This window comes from Dama dama, chromosome 19 (assembly GCF_033118175.1).
Source record: "Dama dama isolate Ldn47 chromosome 19, ASM3311817v1, whole genome shotgun sequence".
Lineage (NCBI taxonomy): Eukaryota > Metazoa > Chordata > Mammalia > Artiodactyla > Cervidae > Dama > Dama dama.
In genome coordinates, this window is record NC_083699.1 from 86,499,802 (window position 1) to 86,516,399 (window position 16,598).

The 16,598-nt window shown below is 43.2% G+C and overlaps 1 protein-coding gene across 1 annotated transcript; it reads right to left on the reverse strand.

Annotated features, from left to right (window-relative positions):
• Positions 1–4,669: 4,669 nt before the first annotated feature.
• A4GNT (alpha-1,4-N-acetylglucosaminyltransferase) lies at positions 4,670–15,174 on the reverse strand. Its single transcript, XM_061168005.1, has 3 exons — positions 15,112–15,174; positions 12,972–13,409; positions 4,670–9,607 (listed from the first exon to the last, which is right to left on the reverse strand). The coding sequence occupies exons 2-3, from the start codon at positions 13,380–13,382 to the stop codon at positions 8,993–8,995; spliced, it is 1,026 nt and encodes a 341-aa protein (XP_061023988.1). The 5' UTR covers positions 13,383–13,409; positions 15,112–15,174; the 3' UTR covers positions 4,670–8,992.
• Between the last annotated feature and the right edge of the window lie 1,424 nt (positions 15,175–16,598).

The following is a 16,598-nucleotide window of genomic DNA, read 5'->3' on the forward strand; positions in this document are numbered from 1 at the left end:
AGCTGGAGGCCGGGGTCTCCGCTGCCTCCTGCTCCCGCGAGAGCCGCCCCACCAGACCCCAAGGAGGGGCGGAGCCTCTCCCCAGTCCCTCCGGGACATGCTATTTTTAGGTCCGTTACGGAAGCGGGAAGGAGGGAATGCCACGTTTAATCCTTCAGGAAAATCCAGGATCCTAGTGAGTGGCTCCCAGGCCTTGCTGAGAGGCGGAGCGCCCTCCCGTCTACACACACACACACACACACACACACACACCCGTCTACACACACACACACACACACACACCCCGTCTACACACACACACACACCCCGTCTACACACACACACACACGTCTACACACACACACACACACCCGTCTACACACACACACACATCTACACACACACACACACACACACACCCGTCTACACACACACACACACCCCGTCTACACACACACACACACACACCCCGTCTACACACACACACACACACACACACACACCCCGTCTACACACACACACACACACACACCCCGTCTACACACACACACACACGTCTACACACACACACACACACACCCGTCTACACACACACACACCCATCTACACACACACACACACCCGTCTACACACACACACACACACCCCATCTACACACACACACACCCCGTCTACACACACACACACACACACACCCCGTCTACACACACACCCCGTCTACACACACACACACACACACACACACACACACACCCCTACATCCCACCCGGTACAGTCGCCTGACCTGCTGAATGCTGGGAGCCACCATTACCAAACTAAAGGGACCTTGTTTTCTGATGGAGAAGGAAATAGCAAGCCACTCCAGTATTCTTGCCTGGAGAATCCCATGGACGGAGGAGCCTGGGATGGGGGCTGCAGTCCATTGAGTCGCAGAGTCGGACACGACTGAAGCGACTTAGCACGCACGCATGCACTTGGTTTCTGATCAGAACCCATGCTAGTCCTTTGAGTAAATCCCAGGTCTGTTCAGATGGCCACCACTTTCGCCTCAACCCCCAACCATTTGGTCAGTCCTGAAGACCCAGTTGGGAACTCCAGGACCATAAAAAGCTCTTTTTGGGTAACAGTCTTTGAACCCTTCCTATAGCCATTTGTTGTTTTACTGAGACTCGGATTTCTGGGAGTTTTTTTTGGTTTTTTTCCTTTAAGCCTTCTTCCCACCCCAGCTACCAAGCTGTGTGATGGGATATTCAAAACAAAATTGCATGGGAAAAAGTGTTGGCAATAATGTGGAGAAATTGGAACCCCTGTACATTGCTGTGAGAGTGTAAAATGGTATAGCCATTGTGGAAAAGAAAATGGTGACTCCTCAAAAAATTAAACATGGAATTACCATATGATTCAGCAATTCTCCTCTGTGGATATACACTAAAGAATTAAAAGCAGAGACTCAAAAAGATATTTGTACACCTATGTTCATAAAAACATTATTCACAATAGCCAAAAGGTGGAAATAACCGGAGTCTCCATTAATGAATGGAAAACAAAATGTTATATATACATACATATATGCACACACACATATATATATCTAAGTTCTTAAAAAGGAATGAAATTCTGATACATGCTATCACATGAGTGAATCATGAAAACTTTATGCTAAATGAAATGTCAGGCACAAAAGGACATGGATGATATGATTCCACTTGTATAATGTACCTAGAATAGTCAGATTCATAGAAACAGAAAGGAGTATGGTGATTGCCAGGGCTAGGGGAAGGAGGGAATGGAAATTATTGTCTAATGGATACAGAGCTTCAGTCTGGGATGATGATAAAATTAGAGAGGTGGATGGTGGAGCTTGGTTGCACAATATGAATGTACTTCTTGCCATTGAATGGTATACATGAAAATGGCTAAAATTATAAATGTATAAGTGCACATTTATGGTATGTGCATTTTACCACAATCTTTTAAATGTATTAAAAGAAAAAAGCCACAAAACAGTGGACAGGGACCAGGCCCGAGTATCTGTGAGGCACCAGCTCTCATGGGGAGTCTTGTTCCCATGCTTTCCTGGCCAGTGCACGTTTTCCCTCCAGGACTTCCTGCAGGAGGGCAAAGAATAATGCGGACTGTGGAGTCAAAGACGCATTTACATTCCTCCTTCCCAGGCTGTATAACCCTGGGAAGTCACTTACCCTCTCTGTAAAATGGGGAAAATAAACTTTACCTGCATGCTAAGCTGCTTCAGTCATGTCCAACTGTTTCTGATCATATAGACTGTAGCCCGCCAGGTTCCTCTGTCCATGGATTCTCCAGGCAAGAATGCTGGAGTGGGTAGCCATTTCCTCCTCCAGAGGATCTTTCCCACCCAGGGATCAAACTTGCATCTCTTATGTTTCCTGAATTGGCAGGCGGGTTCTTTACCATTAGCACCACCTGGGAAGCCCAAACTTTACCTAGCAGGTCATTATGAGAACCAACTTAGTTAAAACGTCTCAGCCAAGGGCCTGGCAGTCGCTAGCATGTCTTCCTAAGTTCCGTCAAGTTTGAGGGATGGGAGGCTTCTCAACTCAATTCTCTGAAGTATACAAGAAGTAGCTCTGTGCACGCACACGTGTGTGTGTGTATGCACACATGTGTGTGTGATTGGCACCAACCTCAATTTCCCCCTGTAGAAATGGGTGCTATCTGTTGCAGGGCTGTTGTGGGAAAATGAACTTGACATGCACCCAGATCCACCTTCTCAGTAATGCCAAAAGCTAAAGACTCCATCTTCAACTGACCAAGACCTTCCATGCATGGAACCCACACACTCTCCCTTTACTGGACCACAGTTTGACACTCAGTATCACCAAGAGTTTCCGAGTGCCTGCTAGGAGGCACTGTTCTAACAGTGCTATGTTCTAAGACCCACTAGATCACGTGGCGCCAGGAAGCTGTCACCTCTGCTGCCCCCATGCCACAGCGCACACAAGACGTGGTGGCACGAGTGACCACAGGTACGCATGCAAGACACAGGAACAGGCCGAAGGAGACTGCCCCAGACGGCTACTCCAGGGGACACTCCTGTCACCCGAGTGGCTGGGCCATAACTATAGAATGGGAGGACAGAGGGTAGGGTCTCGATATCCATGGTTTACATTTTGCCCTGTAGCCTCCCAGCACTTCCTCAGGCCAGTGTCATATACCCGCTTCCTGAGAGGCATAGACACCGCCACAACTGATCTCCTTCCTACACTTGGGGATGTGTCAGGAAATGTGTCAGTGGGACATGTCTGCTGATTGAAGGTCTGCTTTAGACTCTCTTGTTATTGTTTAGTTGTTAAGTTGTATCTGACTCTTTTGCAACCCCAGGGACTGTAACCCACCAGGCTTCTCTGTCCATGGTATTTCCCAAGCAAGAATACTGGAGTGGGTTGCCATTTACTTCGACAGGGGATCAAACCCACGCAGGGATCAAACCTGTATCTCCTGCATTGGCAGGTGGATTCTTTACCACTGAGCCACCAGGGAAGCCCACTTTAGGCTCTAGGGAGTCCACAGTTGGAGTGCCCTCTGCTGTCAACTGCTGGCATCACACTTTGGAAGCCAGCTCGGGTTCCAGATCCCAATTTCGCAAAGGGCTTCTGGTGTGTGGGACAGGTCTCCCAGGGCTGGGCTGCTGACCACTGATGGTCCCTTTGAGGTCAAAGGTGTACTGTTGGGTTCTCACTGTATTAATGTATAGAGACAGGCATATAGTTAGAAGGACATTTTATGTAAAAACCTGGTTTGCTAGTTTCTTCTTGAAAAATCTGGGGATCTGGCACCAAAAAGCCTATACTCACATATCAAGAATTGGCTGGAACTGAGGGGGAACCTCTTACCTACTCTCTAACCCATTCCCTGCAAAAGATCACTCTGAAGAAGTCTGCGCGCTTAGAGAAAGACCTCTATTCTCAGGAAAACTCTCTCCTCTGTTGCAGAATGAGATGCAGGGTCAGTTTAACCAGGACCCACTCTCCGAGTCTAGAAGCAAACACTAGGTGGGCAGGCTGAGAGAGATTGAAAAAAAAATGCAACAAAATAATAAAATGTTTGTGACCATGATCTACAAAGACCAGGTAAAAATCAATAAGAAATAGAAGAGCAATCCCATAGAAAAGTGAACAAAAGATTAGGCAAGTCATAGAATAAGAAAATATACCAATTAAACATATGAAACACTCAACTTCACCAAAAGTAAAATAATTAGATACATTTTTAAACAATCATATTGGCTAAAATTAAGTAGAAGTTTGGCACTGGTGAAGGATGGGAAAATGAGCAATAACAAACAGTTTTTTTGAAAGCAATTTGACAGCACATATCAAATTTTAAAGGTCTTCAAAATGTGGTAATCAGAACTACAGTACCACTTGTATGATTAAAATTAGAATCATCTTAAATGTCCACCAATTGGGTTTTAAGTAAATAGATTATGATATATCCCACAATAAAACACTCTGCAGCCCTTATGAAGAATATATCTTATGTTAATGAAAAAAGGTGTCCAAGACATATGCATTGTTAAATTAAAAAACAACTGACATAATACTATGTATTATATGAATCCATTTATGTTTTTTAATTATACATTTTAACCATTACGCTCACACAGTCATTAGCCCTCTGCGAGCATATCTTCACACGTTAGTTGCTGCATCATGGAAGTCTCGGAGAGAAGAGTTAGGGCAGATAAGCTGATAGTGGGGGATACTTGGAAGACTATGGCCAAAACTATTTACAAATAGCATGGATATATATTCAGAGAAAAGTGAGAGACATACCAAACTTGACAGTGGTACAAGAGGGACTTTCATCTTTTACTCTATGCAATCTTATCATTTGAAATTCTAAGAATGAGTGTCAGATTTGAAAAAAAGAAAAATTAACATGGGGGAAACACTAACATGACCTAACTTCAAAGTATATCATGATGTAAACGTGTGGCATATATTCACCAAAGGCCAGAAGGAATCCAGGGTCATCTGGAATCCACATTTCTGATGGCTCATTACTCTTTTTACTTTGCCCAGTACCCTCCTCACCACCATGTTTTCTTTCTAGCTTTATTGAGAAATAACTGTTATTTATCACTCTATAAAGTTTCAGGTATATGGCATGATTTACATATATTGTGAAATGACAACCACAATAGTTTCAACTGACATCCGTCTTCTCATATAGATACAATAAAAAGAAAAAAGGAAAAAATATGTCTCCTTGTGATGCAAACTCCTAGCATTTACTCTCTTAACAACTTTCCCATGTTTCACACAGCAGTGTTAGCTGTAATCACCATGTTGTACATTACATCTCTAGTACTTATTTTTTAATCACATACCTTTTAGTCTACGCATTTTTCCCATTGCCACCAAGTTTTGAAATATTCTTTTCTACTAAACAAACTGCATTTATTAAGTAATGCATTATTAATTTCTGCCTGACATCTTATCAATCAAAAACATCTTGCTGCCAGGTAAAACTCTCTATAACCGTCAAATTATCAATATTGCTAGAGTGAATTCATACAATCACAGCCCAGTATAAAGAAATGTGACATTCAGCTTGACCTATTTGGTCCCATCATATAAAACAGTTCATATATTTTTGAAATATTGACAATATTTCTAATCAAACTTTTCAAAACCCTAGTGATTAGGAACGTTAGTCATGCATTTGTCATGCATTCTCCAGATGCGGAAATTAGGTCCAGTGTATGACCCTGCTCCACCCTCAAAGGGCTAGTGCTAGGAGACATGCTTGTGGAGACATACAGGTGAGCTGAAATACAGCAGGGACTCTGGGGACACAGGTCAGAGGGCTGCCACGGTAAGTAGCAGCAGGTCTCAAAGTCTCACTGTAGTGTCAGACTGGACCCAAGAATCCAGAGCAATTAGCTGGGAATAAACAAAGCTATGGCAGGAGACGTGACTTGCGATTGTTTTTTAGTAAGACAGTCAGAGCAGTGATTCTCAAAGGGGGAAATATCAGAATGAAAGGGGATGGGTGGATGTAGTTTGAAAAGTATCATCACTTCATATCTGGAGAAAAACATAAATGTATGCTCTCCTTAAAAACAAACTATCAAAAAAAAATTCTAGAAAATCTTGATTGATGACTATTTGTGGGAGAAATACTAATTCTCATACCTCCTAGGAAGAGGAAGCAAATTTTTATGTGACTGTAGAAGGGGCAGCTGTTTTTAAAATTTGAGTGTGTGATTTGCTTTTTTAAGACAACTGGGGTAGAAAAGGGAATAGCAGACACCCTAAGGAGCAGGGGAGACTATCCCAGGGAGGATATGGCCAGTCATTAGATATAAGTACTGGGGACCTCCAATGGACTGAATGTGATCCCCCTCAAAATTCACATGTTGAAATCCTACTACCCCAAAGTGATCATATTAGGAAGTGGCACCTTTGGGAGGTAATTGGGTCATGAGGGGCAGAACACTCATGGATGGGATTAGTTCCCTTATAAAAGGGACCCCAAAGATCTCCCTAGTCTCTTTCCACCATGTGAGGATTCAACAAGAAATATGCAATCTGTCACTTGGAAGAGGATCTTTTCTAGAGCTCAGCCACGCTGGCACCCTGATCTTGGGCTTCCCAGCCTCTAGAACTGTGACAAATACATTTTTGTGGTTTAGCCACTCAGTCTATAGTACTTTGTTATTGCAGTCCAAGCTGACTTAGGACCTTGTCTGCTTGATCCAGCTGAATCTTCAACATCTAAATCAGTGCTTGGCACACAGAGAGACAGAATTAATATTACTGACTGAATGCTTTAATGAGTATCAAATTAAAGGCTAGAAATCAAGCCTCTTTTTTCCCCAGCCAATTCTCTAATACAGCTGTCCTCAACCTATCTGTCACCAGGGACAGATTTCATGGAAGACAATTCTTCCACAAACCAGGGGTTGGGGGGAGGGGGATGCTTTCAGAAGATTCAAGTGCACTTCAATCCAATTCCACCAATGAGTTGACAGGAGACACCTGTCCACAGCCCAGAGGTTAAGGACCCCTGCTCTATCAGACTCCATAATTAATCTTACAGAAGTAAATTTAACATGTAGTAAAACTGTCGACCGCCTATCATAACACCTGTTTTCTCTTCCTCCTTAAATGTTCCAGCCTCTCTTGCAGCTACATACTGATCACTGAGATGTAAGGTTAAGTGTTATATGGTAAGTTGCAGGAAGAGTTTATAAAATAAGGAAAGTGCACCTTTCCTCTTTCCTTCATCCTGCTGCCTGAAATGCAGAAATGACGGACTGGAGACCAAGCTGCAGTATGAACCATGGCCTGTGGACACTAAGACGGTAAGCAGAAAGATACAAGAAGCTGGGGTCCCTGACGACTGCAGTGGCCATACCCACCCTCATCTGCCTACCTTCAGGCTACTTTTACATGAAAGAGAAACTTCTATATTTTATATACCAATGCTCTTTGGGATTTTTATTGTAGACACAGTCCACCCATCCCAACTGACAAGCGGGGCCTGCAATTCCCCACTGCCTGCAGGGAGCAGTGAGCAGGGGCACGTGAGAGTTTTCAGCTCGCTGTGTTGCAGGAGCTCCTCCTCCTTCAGCACCGGTACGGGTTCAGCTTCCGCATACCACAGGTCAGTGCTGTGAGAGCTCAGTCTTCTTACGACCTGCTGAGGTTTCAACTTGAGCACAATATGATGCTGTGTCCATGCAGATAGGAACAGTTTTCTCAGGACACGCCCTAGGAGGTCCCATGGGGAGAAAAAGGTGAGGGAAAAGTGAGATGAGGGAAGGTGGGGAGAAACTTCTTGTGTGCAACTGACTGCCAGGAGTTGAGGGTTGGTGGGGGTTGGGGGAGTCCATCTTCAGAGGACCCAGGAAAGGAAGGTCTTGATGTGGAAAAGTGTAGGTTTTTAGCCCATGGTATGTGCAATGTATACTGTGTCCAGTGTCATTCTTTGGTGTGGTGTCCAGTTTTCCTTGCATTGCTTATTGAGGGGATTGCACTTGCCCGGCTGTATGTTCTTGACCCTTTGGCTATAAATAAACTGACCACATCCATGTAGGTTTATTTCTGGGCTCTCTCTTCTGGTCCTCTGGCCTGTGGGTCTGTTTTTGAGCTCAACAATTGTTCTACTTATCTGTAGCTTCAAAATACAGTTTGAAGTCAGGGAGCAAGACACCTCCAACCCGTTCTCTTTTCTGAAGACTGCTTTAGCTATTCCTGGTCCTTTGTTGTTCAACATAAATATCAGGATTCTTTGCTCTATTTCTGAGAAAAATGCCATTGGAATTTTGGTATAAATTGCTTTCAGTGTGCACATTGCTTTGGATAGAATGGACATTTTAACAATATTCATCCTTCATGAAAGTGAAAAGTGAAGTCACTCAATCGTGTCCAACTCTTTGTGACCCCATGGAGAGTATAGCCTACCAGGCTCCTCTGTCCATGGAATTTTCCAGGCAAGTATACTGGAGTGGGTTGCCATTTCCTTCTCCAGGAGGTCGTCCCAACCCAGGGATTGAACCCGGGTCTACCCGTGTTGTAGGCAGACACTTTACCATCTGAGCCACCAGCGAAGTCCTCATCTTTCATGAGTATATGATATCTTTCTGTTTCCTTGTATCTTCTTCAGTTTCTTCATCAGTGTCCTAAAGCTTTCAATATGCAGGGCTTTCACATCCTTGGTTAAATTTATTCCTAGGTGTTTTGTTCTTTTTGATGCAAATGTTAATAGAATTGTTTTCTTTTTCTTTCTGATGGTTCATTATTAGTGGTTAGAAATGTAGCTGATTTTTGTGTATTGATTTTGTCAACTTACTGAGTTCATTTATTAGTTCTAATGGTTTTTTGGTGAAACGACATGGAAAATTGTGACTGTAACTGATATATGGGTGAGCCTCTACACTCCAGGGAAGTGGAGATCAGGTGAAAGCCTAGCACTCCAGGAAGTGGCTAAACCTGCAGTGTTGCACCAACAACTCAGCATTGGCTTATTTGTTACCTCGACCCTGCTCCTTAGTCACTGACCCCTCTGGACCTTGAAGCAGGTCCCTGTAAGTCTTGGGACAGTGCTTACGGTAGAGATTTTCCACCAGTGTATTGCTTCCTCTGACCACAGCCTTCCTTTCCTGGTTCATGTGGTTCCACAGATGGAGGGCATAGGAATTGTTGAAGCTCGGTTCCGTATCCCAGACTTCATAATAGCGCCGCCAGGCTCGAAAAGAGATGGGGTAAAATCTTTCGGGGTGTAGGAAGGAGAAGTTTAAACACTTGAGGTCACTCACCTCCTGGAAGTCTCTGAGTTTGCACCATACTCTCAAAAGCCTTGTCATCAATTCGGGACCCTGGTGGCCCCAAATATTTGGATTGTAATTTTCCACAAAGTTTTCCATGCACTCCCACAGAAAGGGGTGGTGGGGGAGAAATCCAAACACCCCATTACTGGAGAACTGAGATTTCTGTGCAGCCAGAAAGTTGTCCTCAGGAATGGGTCTGATGGAGATGACATCTGTGTCCATGTAGACACCGCCGTACTTCCAGATGAAGGCCAAGCGGGATGCATCTGAGCTGATATGGAGCCAGAATCTCTCGGTACTGCTGTTGATCTGCAGAAACAAGTACAAATCAGCCCCCAGAAAGGGGAAGGGGGAGGCCCGGCACAGGTAGTTGAGGAGGAAGCAAGTCAACCTCCCAAAAATCTATTTGCCAAAAGCCCAGTGTTGCAAATTTATCAAAATTACCTCCAACCCAAAAAAGTTGCCTTTAAGTGAAAAATTTACAGCAGCCAGTATCAATAGGAAGATTTTTAGCAGCTTCTAAAGATTTCATGAAATTGTTTTTTTATAAAAGCAATAGAAAGATGAAACTCAGAAGGGATTTCATGAGTCACTTTCAGCAGGATGGAAATTAACCACAAATATGAAACTGTGAAGAAAGAATTTTTTATACATCCTAAAAATGCTGAGAACTGATAAAGGAAAAAATGAACTCTGAAACTATAGGATATATTAATATCTATGCTCTTTGAAAAGTTGGTAAAAGAATCTTAAAATGCATCCATGCCTTTGTCCACTGATTAATTCATTTAATAACATTCATCGAAGGCCTACTTACCATTCATGCAACTCTAAGTTGCTAAGGATACAAAAGTGAACAAACAGACAAAAATCTTTACTGGCAGAAGATAGACAATAAACAAATAAATATACCATATGTTGGGTTTTCATAAGGACTCGGAAAGAAAAAGTCGGCAAGGGGGTTATGAAGGGGCAGGATGGAGCACTATCTTGAGTTCGAGCAGAACCTTGGATAAAGTGGGTGGATGAACTATGTGGGTATCTCTGAGAGGAGGGTTCTAGGTAGAGCAAACAGCAAGTGCAAGGGCCCTGGGGCAGGAACACACTCATGGTGTGTAGGAACAGGAAAACAGCAGTGTAGAGTAGTGAAGGGAGAGGGATAGGAAACAAGGTCAGAGAAGGGGCAGGGCAGGAGTGAGGGCGATGCTATGCTGGAGTAGAGACCAAAATGATTTGGAAGATTTGGTAGAAAGGAGATATGATCTGAATTAGTCTAAAAAGGGTCACCCTGGCTATGGTATGGAAAATAGATGGGGACAGGAGCAAAGAGGCAAATTTGAAAGCTGTTTAAATAATCCAGGCAGGAGATGATGATGGTTTAGACCAGAGTGACAATAAAGGAGATGACAGAACTAGTCAGATTCTGAGCACATGGGAAAGATAAAGCTGGTCAGGATTTGCTGATGGATTGGATATGGAGCCGGAGACCGAGGAGTCAAGGCCAATTGAAAATGCTAAAATGTGAGCAGAACAGAAAATGACTTTGAAACGAATAAAAATAAACCATTATAAATATCCATGTTCCCAAGTGGAATGCTAAAATTTTGAATACAGAAAAAAAAAAAATAGATTTTTCTGAATTTAAACATGTTGGTTAAAAGATTAAACCGTGACCCTTGGCTTTTGACAAAATAAACATTTTTTTTTTAAATCTGCTCTAAAACCAAACAAAAGAAAGTCAGCTAAGACTGCTTGAACTATTAATAGCATTATATTGTATACAATTACCAAAAACCTCATGAATAATAATAGCTAAAATTTATCAATAACTGTTCTAATTTATAATCTACACAAATCCTCAAAAATCATAGTACCTGGCTTCCCTGGTGGTCCAGTGGTTAGTAATCTGCCTGGCAATGCAGGGGACACGGGTTTGATCCCTGGTCTGGGAAGATCCCACATGTTGAGGAGCATCTAAGCCTGTGCCCATGCAGCTACTGAGCCCATGCACCCTGGCGCCCGTGCACTACAGCAAGAGCCGCATGCTGGCACACCACAACTAGAGAGCAGCCCCCTGCTCGCTGCAACTAGAGAAAGCCCAAGCGCAGCAACCAAGACCCATCTCAGCCAAATATAAAAAAAGTCATCATAAATCTTTTAAAAATCATTGTACCTATATACTATGATTGTTCCTGTTTTTCAAGGGAAAAATTAAAAGGAAGGAACAAGAAGTTCAATCCTTTGCCCAAGGTAAGAGAGGCAGAGGTTAGATTTTAACCCAGGCAGTCTAACTCTGGAGGCCCACTTATTTTCAGTAAAAATAACTGAAGTTGATTGTCAGTAAATTGGTGATTATTAACGAACAGACCCAGATATCAGAAGCCACACAGAACCAGGAGGAGGAAGCCTGCCTTGATGTGGACACTGGACTGACGTCAATGTAAAATAAAACCTTCCCTAGAGGTGAGCCCCAGAAAGGGGAATTGGATTCTGGTTGCTCATTCCTTCCCCAAGCTCACAGTACTCATCCCTGGGCATCTTCAAGGGCTACAGTTGCTCAAATCAGTGCAGCGAATCCAGTGATCATCAGCAGGTGATGGCACACTCAGTCATCCTCACAGCTGGCCGCCAGCTAACCTATGGTGGCTAACTGGGGCAGAAAACGCCACAGCCCAGCTCCCCCAAGGTGCAAGCATGTCCCCCATCCAGGACACCCCACCCAGTCCCTAGGTGACTGAGAGAGGGTGTGGGACAGAAGTTTTCTCTTTTTTCATACAAATACTGTAGTAGATTGGATCACAGCCACTCAATGGTCCTAATTCCTAAAAACTACAATTACCTCCTTTAGGAAAAAGGTCTTTGCCGATGTGATAAACTTAAGGACCTTGAGCCGAGGAGATTATCCTGGATTACCATGGGCCCTAAATGCCACCATAAATGTCCTTTAAAGGGAAAGGTAGAGGGAGATTTGGCACAAAATTACAAAATTCCAAAGAGCCCCAGGAGTTTCTTGATCATCTCTCAATATTACACAATCCTATATAGCTGCACCCACCTGATCTTTCATGAATTATCTATTTAAATCATTTTCAAGTTCAATATTGCCTAATTTCCGCCCCCCCTCGGGTGCATAAAAAGTTTAACATAGATGGGTTTAAAACTGTCAGTGAAAAATGAGTGGTCTACACACCTAGAAAAGATACAGAAATTCATTCAATTAAGAGTAGTCTCAAGAAATCCTAAGAAATAAATTGAAAGCAAAAGGCAGCAGGGTAGAGGTAAGCTTAAATCAAGTCTCTCCTGTTTCCTTGAATTGGGACTCAACACCGTAAAAAGAAGACCAGGCAAGAGTCAAAAGATCTGGGTTCTAGCCTATCTTTGATACCCTATCTCAGCCTATCTCTGAGCCCCGATCCTCGGTGTAAGTAAAAAGCAAAAGTGAAGTCTCTCAGTCGTGTCCAACTCTTTGCGACCCCATGGACTATAGCCTACAAGTCTCCTCCATCCATGGAATTTTCCAAGCACGAGTTCTGGAGTGGGTTGCCATTCCCTTCTCCAGGGGATCTTCCCCGCCCATCTATCCTCAATGTATCCATCTATAAAATGAGTAGGTTGGATCCAATTTCTATGGTCCCTCCCAAAACTGGGATTCTGAGGTTCTCTAAACACTTACTTGAGTGTACCACGAAAACAACGGTGTGTCTTCAAACAGGCTTTTCATATCCAAAGGGAAGAGGAAAACATTGTCAATCGCTGAGAGGAGGGAAAGGGCTGGGAAAGTGGAGTTCAGGGGCAGCTGCATGGAATTATTGAGCCCTTTCATAAGTAGCAGCACAGGCTGCTCGGGGTAAACCTTTGCAGCTGACTCCACAGCACAGGAGACCAGCGGGGTTGGCTCCATCCTCTCCGAGGTCTCTAGGAACACGATGCTGCGCCCACGGCCCAGGAGGGCTTCCAGCCCCTGCTGCGACTTGTAGGAAGGTAGGTAGCAGATGAGGCAGCTGGGCTTCAGGGTGAACTGGTAGAGGAAGCCACAGGCAAACAGCAGGGTGACCGACAAGGAGAACTGGAGCTTCGTCAGCATGTCCACCCCTCTCTCCTGGCCTGTTCCCTAAAATCAACACTATCCATTAAAAGTTATATTCATAAAACATGATAAAATATAGTACACAAGAAGATAATATATGAATACCACTTTCAAGCTTGGTTTTTTAATTGAAGTAAGGTTGATTTATAATATCAGATTACTTTCAGGTGTATAGCATAGTGATTCAGTATTTTGATAGATTACAGTCCAATAAAAGTTATTACAAAGTAATGGCTATAATTCCCTTGCTAGACAATATATCCTTGTTGCTTGTCAATTTTATATCTAGTGTAGTTCATATTTGTTAATTCCCTCCCCCTGTTTGCCCCCGACCCTTTCCCTCTACTCTTTGGTCACCACTAGTTTGTTTTCTCTCTCTTTGGGTCCGTTCTAGCGTTGCATGTGCATTCATTTATATTACTTTTTTACATTCCCCATGTTAGTGATATCATACAGTATTTGTCTTTGTCTGATTTGTTTCACTAAGCATAATATTCTCTAGGTCCATCCACATTGCTGCAAATGGCAGAATTTCATTATTTTTATGGCTGAGTAATAATCCCATTATCTTTATCCATTCATCTATTGAGGGGCACTTGGGTTGCTTCCATATTTTGCCTATTGTTAATAGTACTGCTATGTACATTGGGGTACATGTGTCTTTTCAAATTCATGGTTTTGTTTTCTTTGGATATATACCATGGAATGGAATTGTTAGATCATATGGTAATTCTGTTTTTAGTTTTTTGAGGAATCTGCATACTATTTCCACAGAGGCTGTACCAATTTATATTCCAATGGACCCTGTATGAGAGTTCTCTATTCTGTACCTCCTCACCAACATTTGTCATTTACAGACTTTTTGATACTAGCCATTCTGTCAGGTGTAAAGTGATATGTCTTTGTGGTTTTTATTTGCATTTCTTTAATAATTATAAGCTTTGATTTTTAAAATTTTAAATAAAATATGATCCAATCAAATCCAGCAATGTTCAAAAGAAAGGTGCATTGATTAGGTTTTACCTGAGGAATTTAAGGATGATCTGCAATAGGAAAGTCATTAATTAGTAGGAAAACTATTAATGAAATGCATTATTTTGACAGATTAACAAAGAAAACTGTATGATCATTTTAGCTCAATAGATGCTGACAAGATAAAATTTGACATCCATTCATGATTTTTTAAAAGCACAAAGAAACTTTCTTAAGCTGAGTGTCTACCAGAACATATAGCAATGATTATGAATGCTTCAATATGAAGCATTGAAACCTCCCCGTTAAGACCAGGGATGTAGTATCGGTGTCCACTATCACTGTTACTGTCCCCATCATTCTGCTAAGTCTAACCAATGAAATGAAACAAGAGAAAAGAATTTCCATTATGAATATTAGAAAGGAAGAGACAAAAATATCACTAGTTGTAGAAAATATGATTGTCTACAGAGAAAATCCAAGACAACTTACAGAAAAACTAATAAAATTAAGAAGAGGCAAACTGAAGGTTAAATCACTTGCCAAGATTTAGCAGAGCCATGATTTTGACTTGGGTCTACCTGTCCCCCAAACCCGGGCTCTGAGCAGACACCTGCAGCACCTCCCTCTCCTTCAACATAAGCTCTATCTCCAGCCAACACCAGGAGAGCAGACATCTCATTCATTAGTGGTCAGTTTTTTACTTTACATGTAGCTCTTTCAGAAAATACAAATCCAATGAATCAGAGCTTACCTTCTAGCCAGAAACTTGTAGTTGACCAATACCTGTGGTCTTAGCAGCAATGACAAGTTTTTTCCTGCTGCACTTTCTGATAAATGACCTGATAATCTTCAATTCAACAGTGCCAAGGGAAGTAAATCATTGGCAGAAGATTAATGCTAAACACCAGAACTTCCCAGGAAGCTCCTCCCTTTATTTACTAAGTTGCCTCAAACACAGAGACTTGCAGATTAAGGGGTTCACACAATTTTTCAGGTGACCCACACACTAATCCTACCTATTGGTGGGCCTGTCAGGGTGTTATAAGGCAACAATTTCACCTGGGGAAAACTGAATCCATAGTATAATCTTGGAGCCAACAAAGTGTGCACCCAAGTAGTTTGGCCTCAGTCAAAATCATGGGCAGAGACATGGGAAATTTCTTCAACACACAACCCTGTTTGTCCAAGCTTTGCAAACAAAAGGTTTTGTTGAAGGAAAAGAAAATCCACCTCCACAAATAGGTAAGTAGTGTACAAACCTCAAGGGCTCCCCACAAGGCTCAGTGGTTAAGAATCTGCCTGCCAATGCAGGAGATGCAAGAAATGAGGGTGTGATCCCGGAGTCAGGAAGATCCCCCGGAGGAGGAAATGATAACCCACTCCAGTATTCTTGCCTGAAGAATCCCAAGGACAGAGGAGCCTGGTGAACTACAGTCCATGGGGTTGCAAAGAGTCATGACTGAGCGACTGAGCTCACGTGTGCAAACCCCAGTAGTCCAAGGCCTGGTGATCTGGAACTAGAATTGATTCCCTGATTTCAGTTATGGTGGCTTCAGGAAGGGCTTCCCTGGTGGCTCAGATGGTAAAGAATCTGCCTGCAATGCAGGAGACATGGGTTTGATCCCTGGGTTGGGAACAACTCCTGGAGTTGGGCATGGCAACCCACTCCAGTATTTTTGCCTGGAGAATTCCCATGGACAGAGAAGCCTGGCAGGCTGCAGTCCATGGGGTCACAAAGAGAAGGGTCGCTTTGCCCAGAGGTCCTGGGCTTCCTCTCAGTCTCATGAGGTCAGTGTCACCACCCTCCACTGATATGGTAATCCCCACATTTCCCCAGACAGTGTGACTCTCCTGTGGTCTGCTCCCCATCACCCCTGACAGGTGTAATTTTATGCGTGCTAAGTTTCAGTCATGTCTGACTTTTTGTGACCCTGTGGACTATAGCCCACCAGGCTCCTCTGTCCATGGGGATTCTCCAGGTAAGAATTCTGGAGTGGGTTGCAATGCCCTCCTCCAGGGGATCTTCCCAACTCAGGGATTGAACCCACATCTCTTATGTCTACCTACATTGGCAGGTGGGTTCTTTACCACTAGCACCACCTGGGAAGCCTAACAGGTGTGTGTAGTAATCCTCTTTTGAGCCATCCTCTGCTCTATCTTCATCCAGAACTTTCTCTTGGCCATGAAGAGGTATCCGCTGGATGCTCCGGTATGGATGGAGAGGCTCCCTCCTGAGCA

Bases quoted from the DNA above. Each gene is read 5' to 3' on its own strand.
- A4GNT (XM_061168005.1), bottom strand. From the start codon at position 13,382: ATGCTGACGAAGCTCCAGTTCTCCTTGTCGGTCACCCTGCTGTTTGCC. The intron at 9,608-12,971 runs GTAAGTGTTTAG...TTGTTTCTGCAG, and splicing joins TGTTTTCGTGGTACACTCAA to ATCAACAGCAGTACCGAGAG.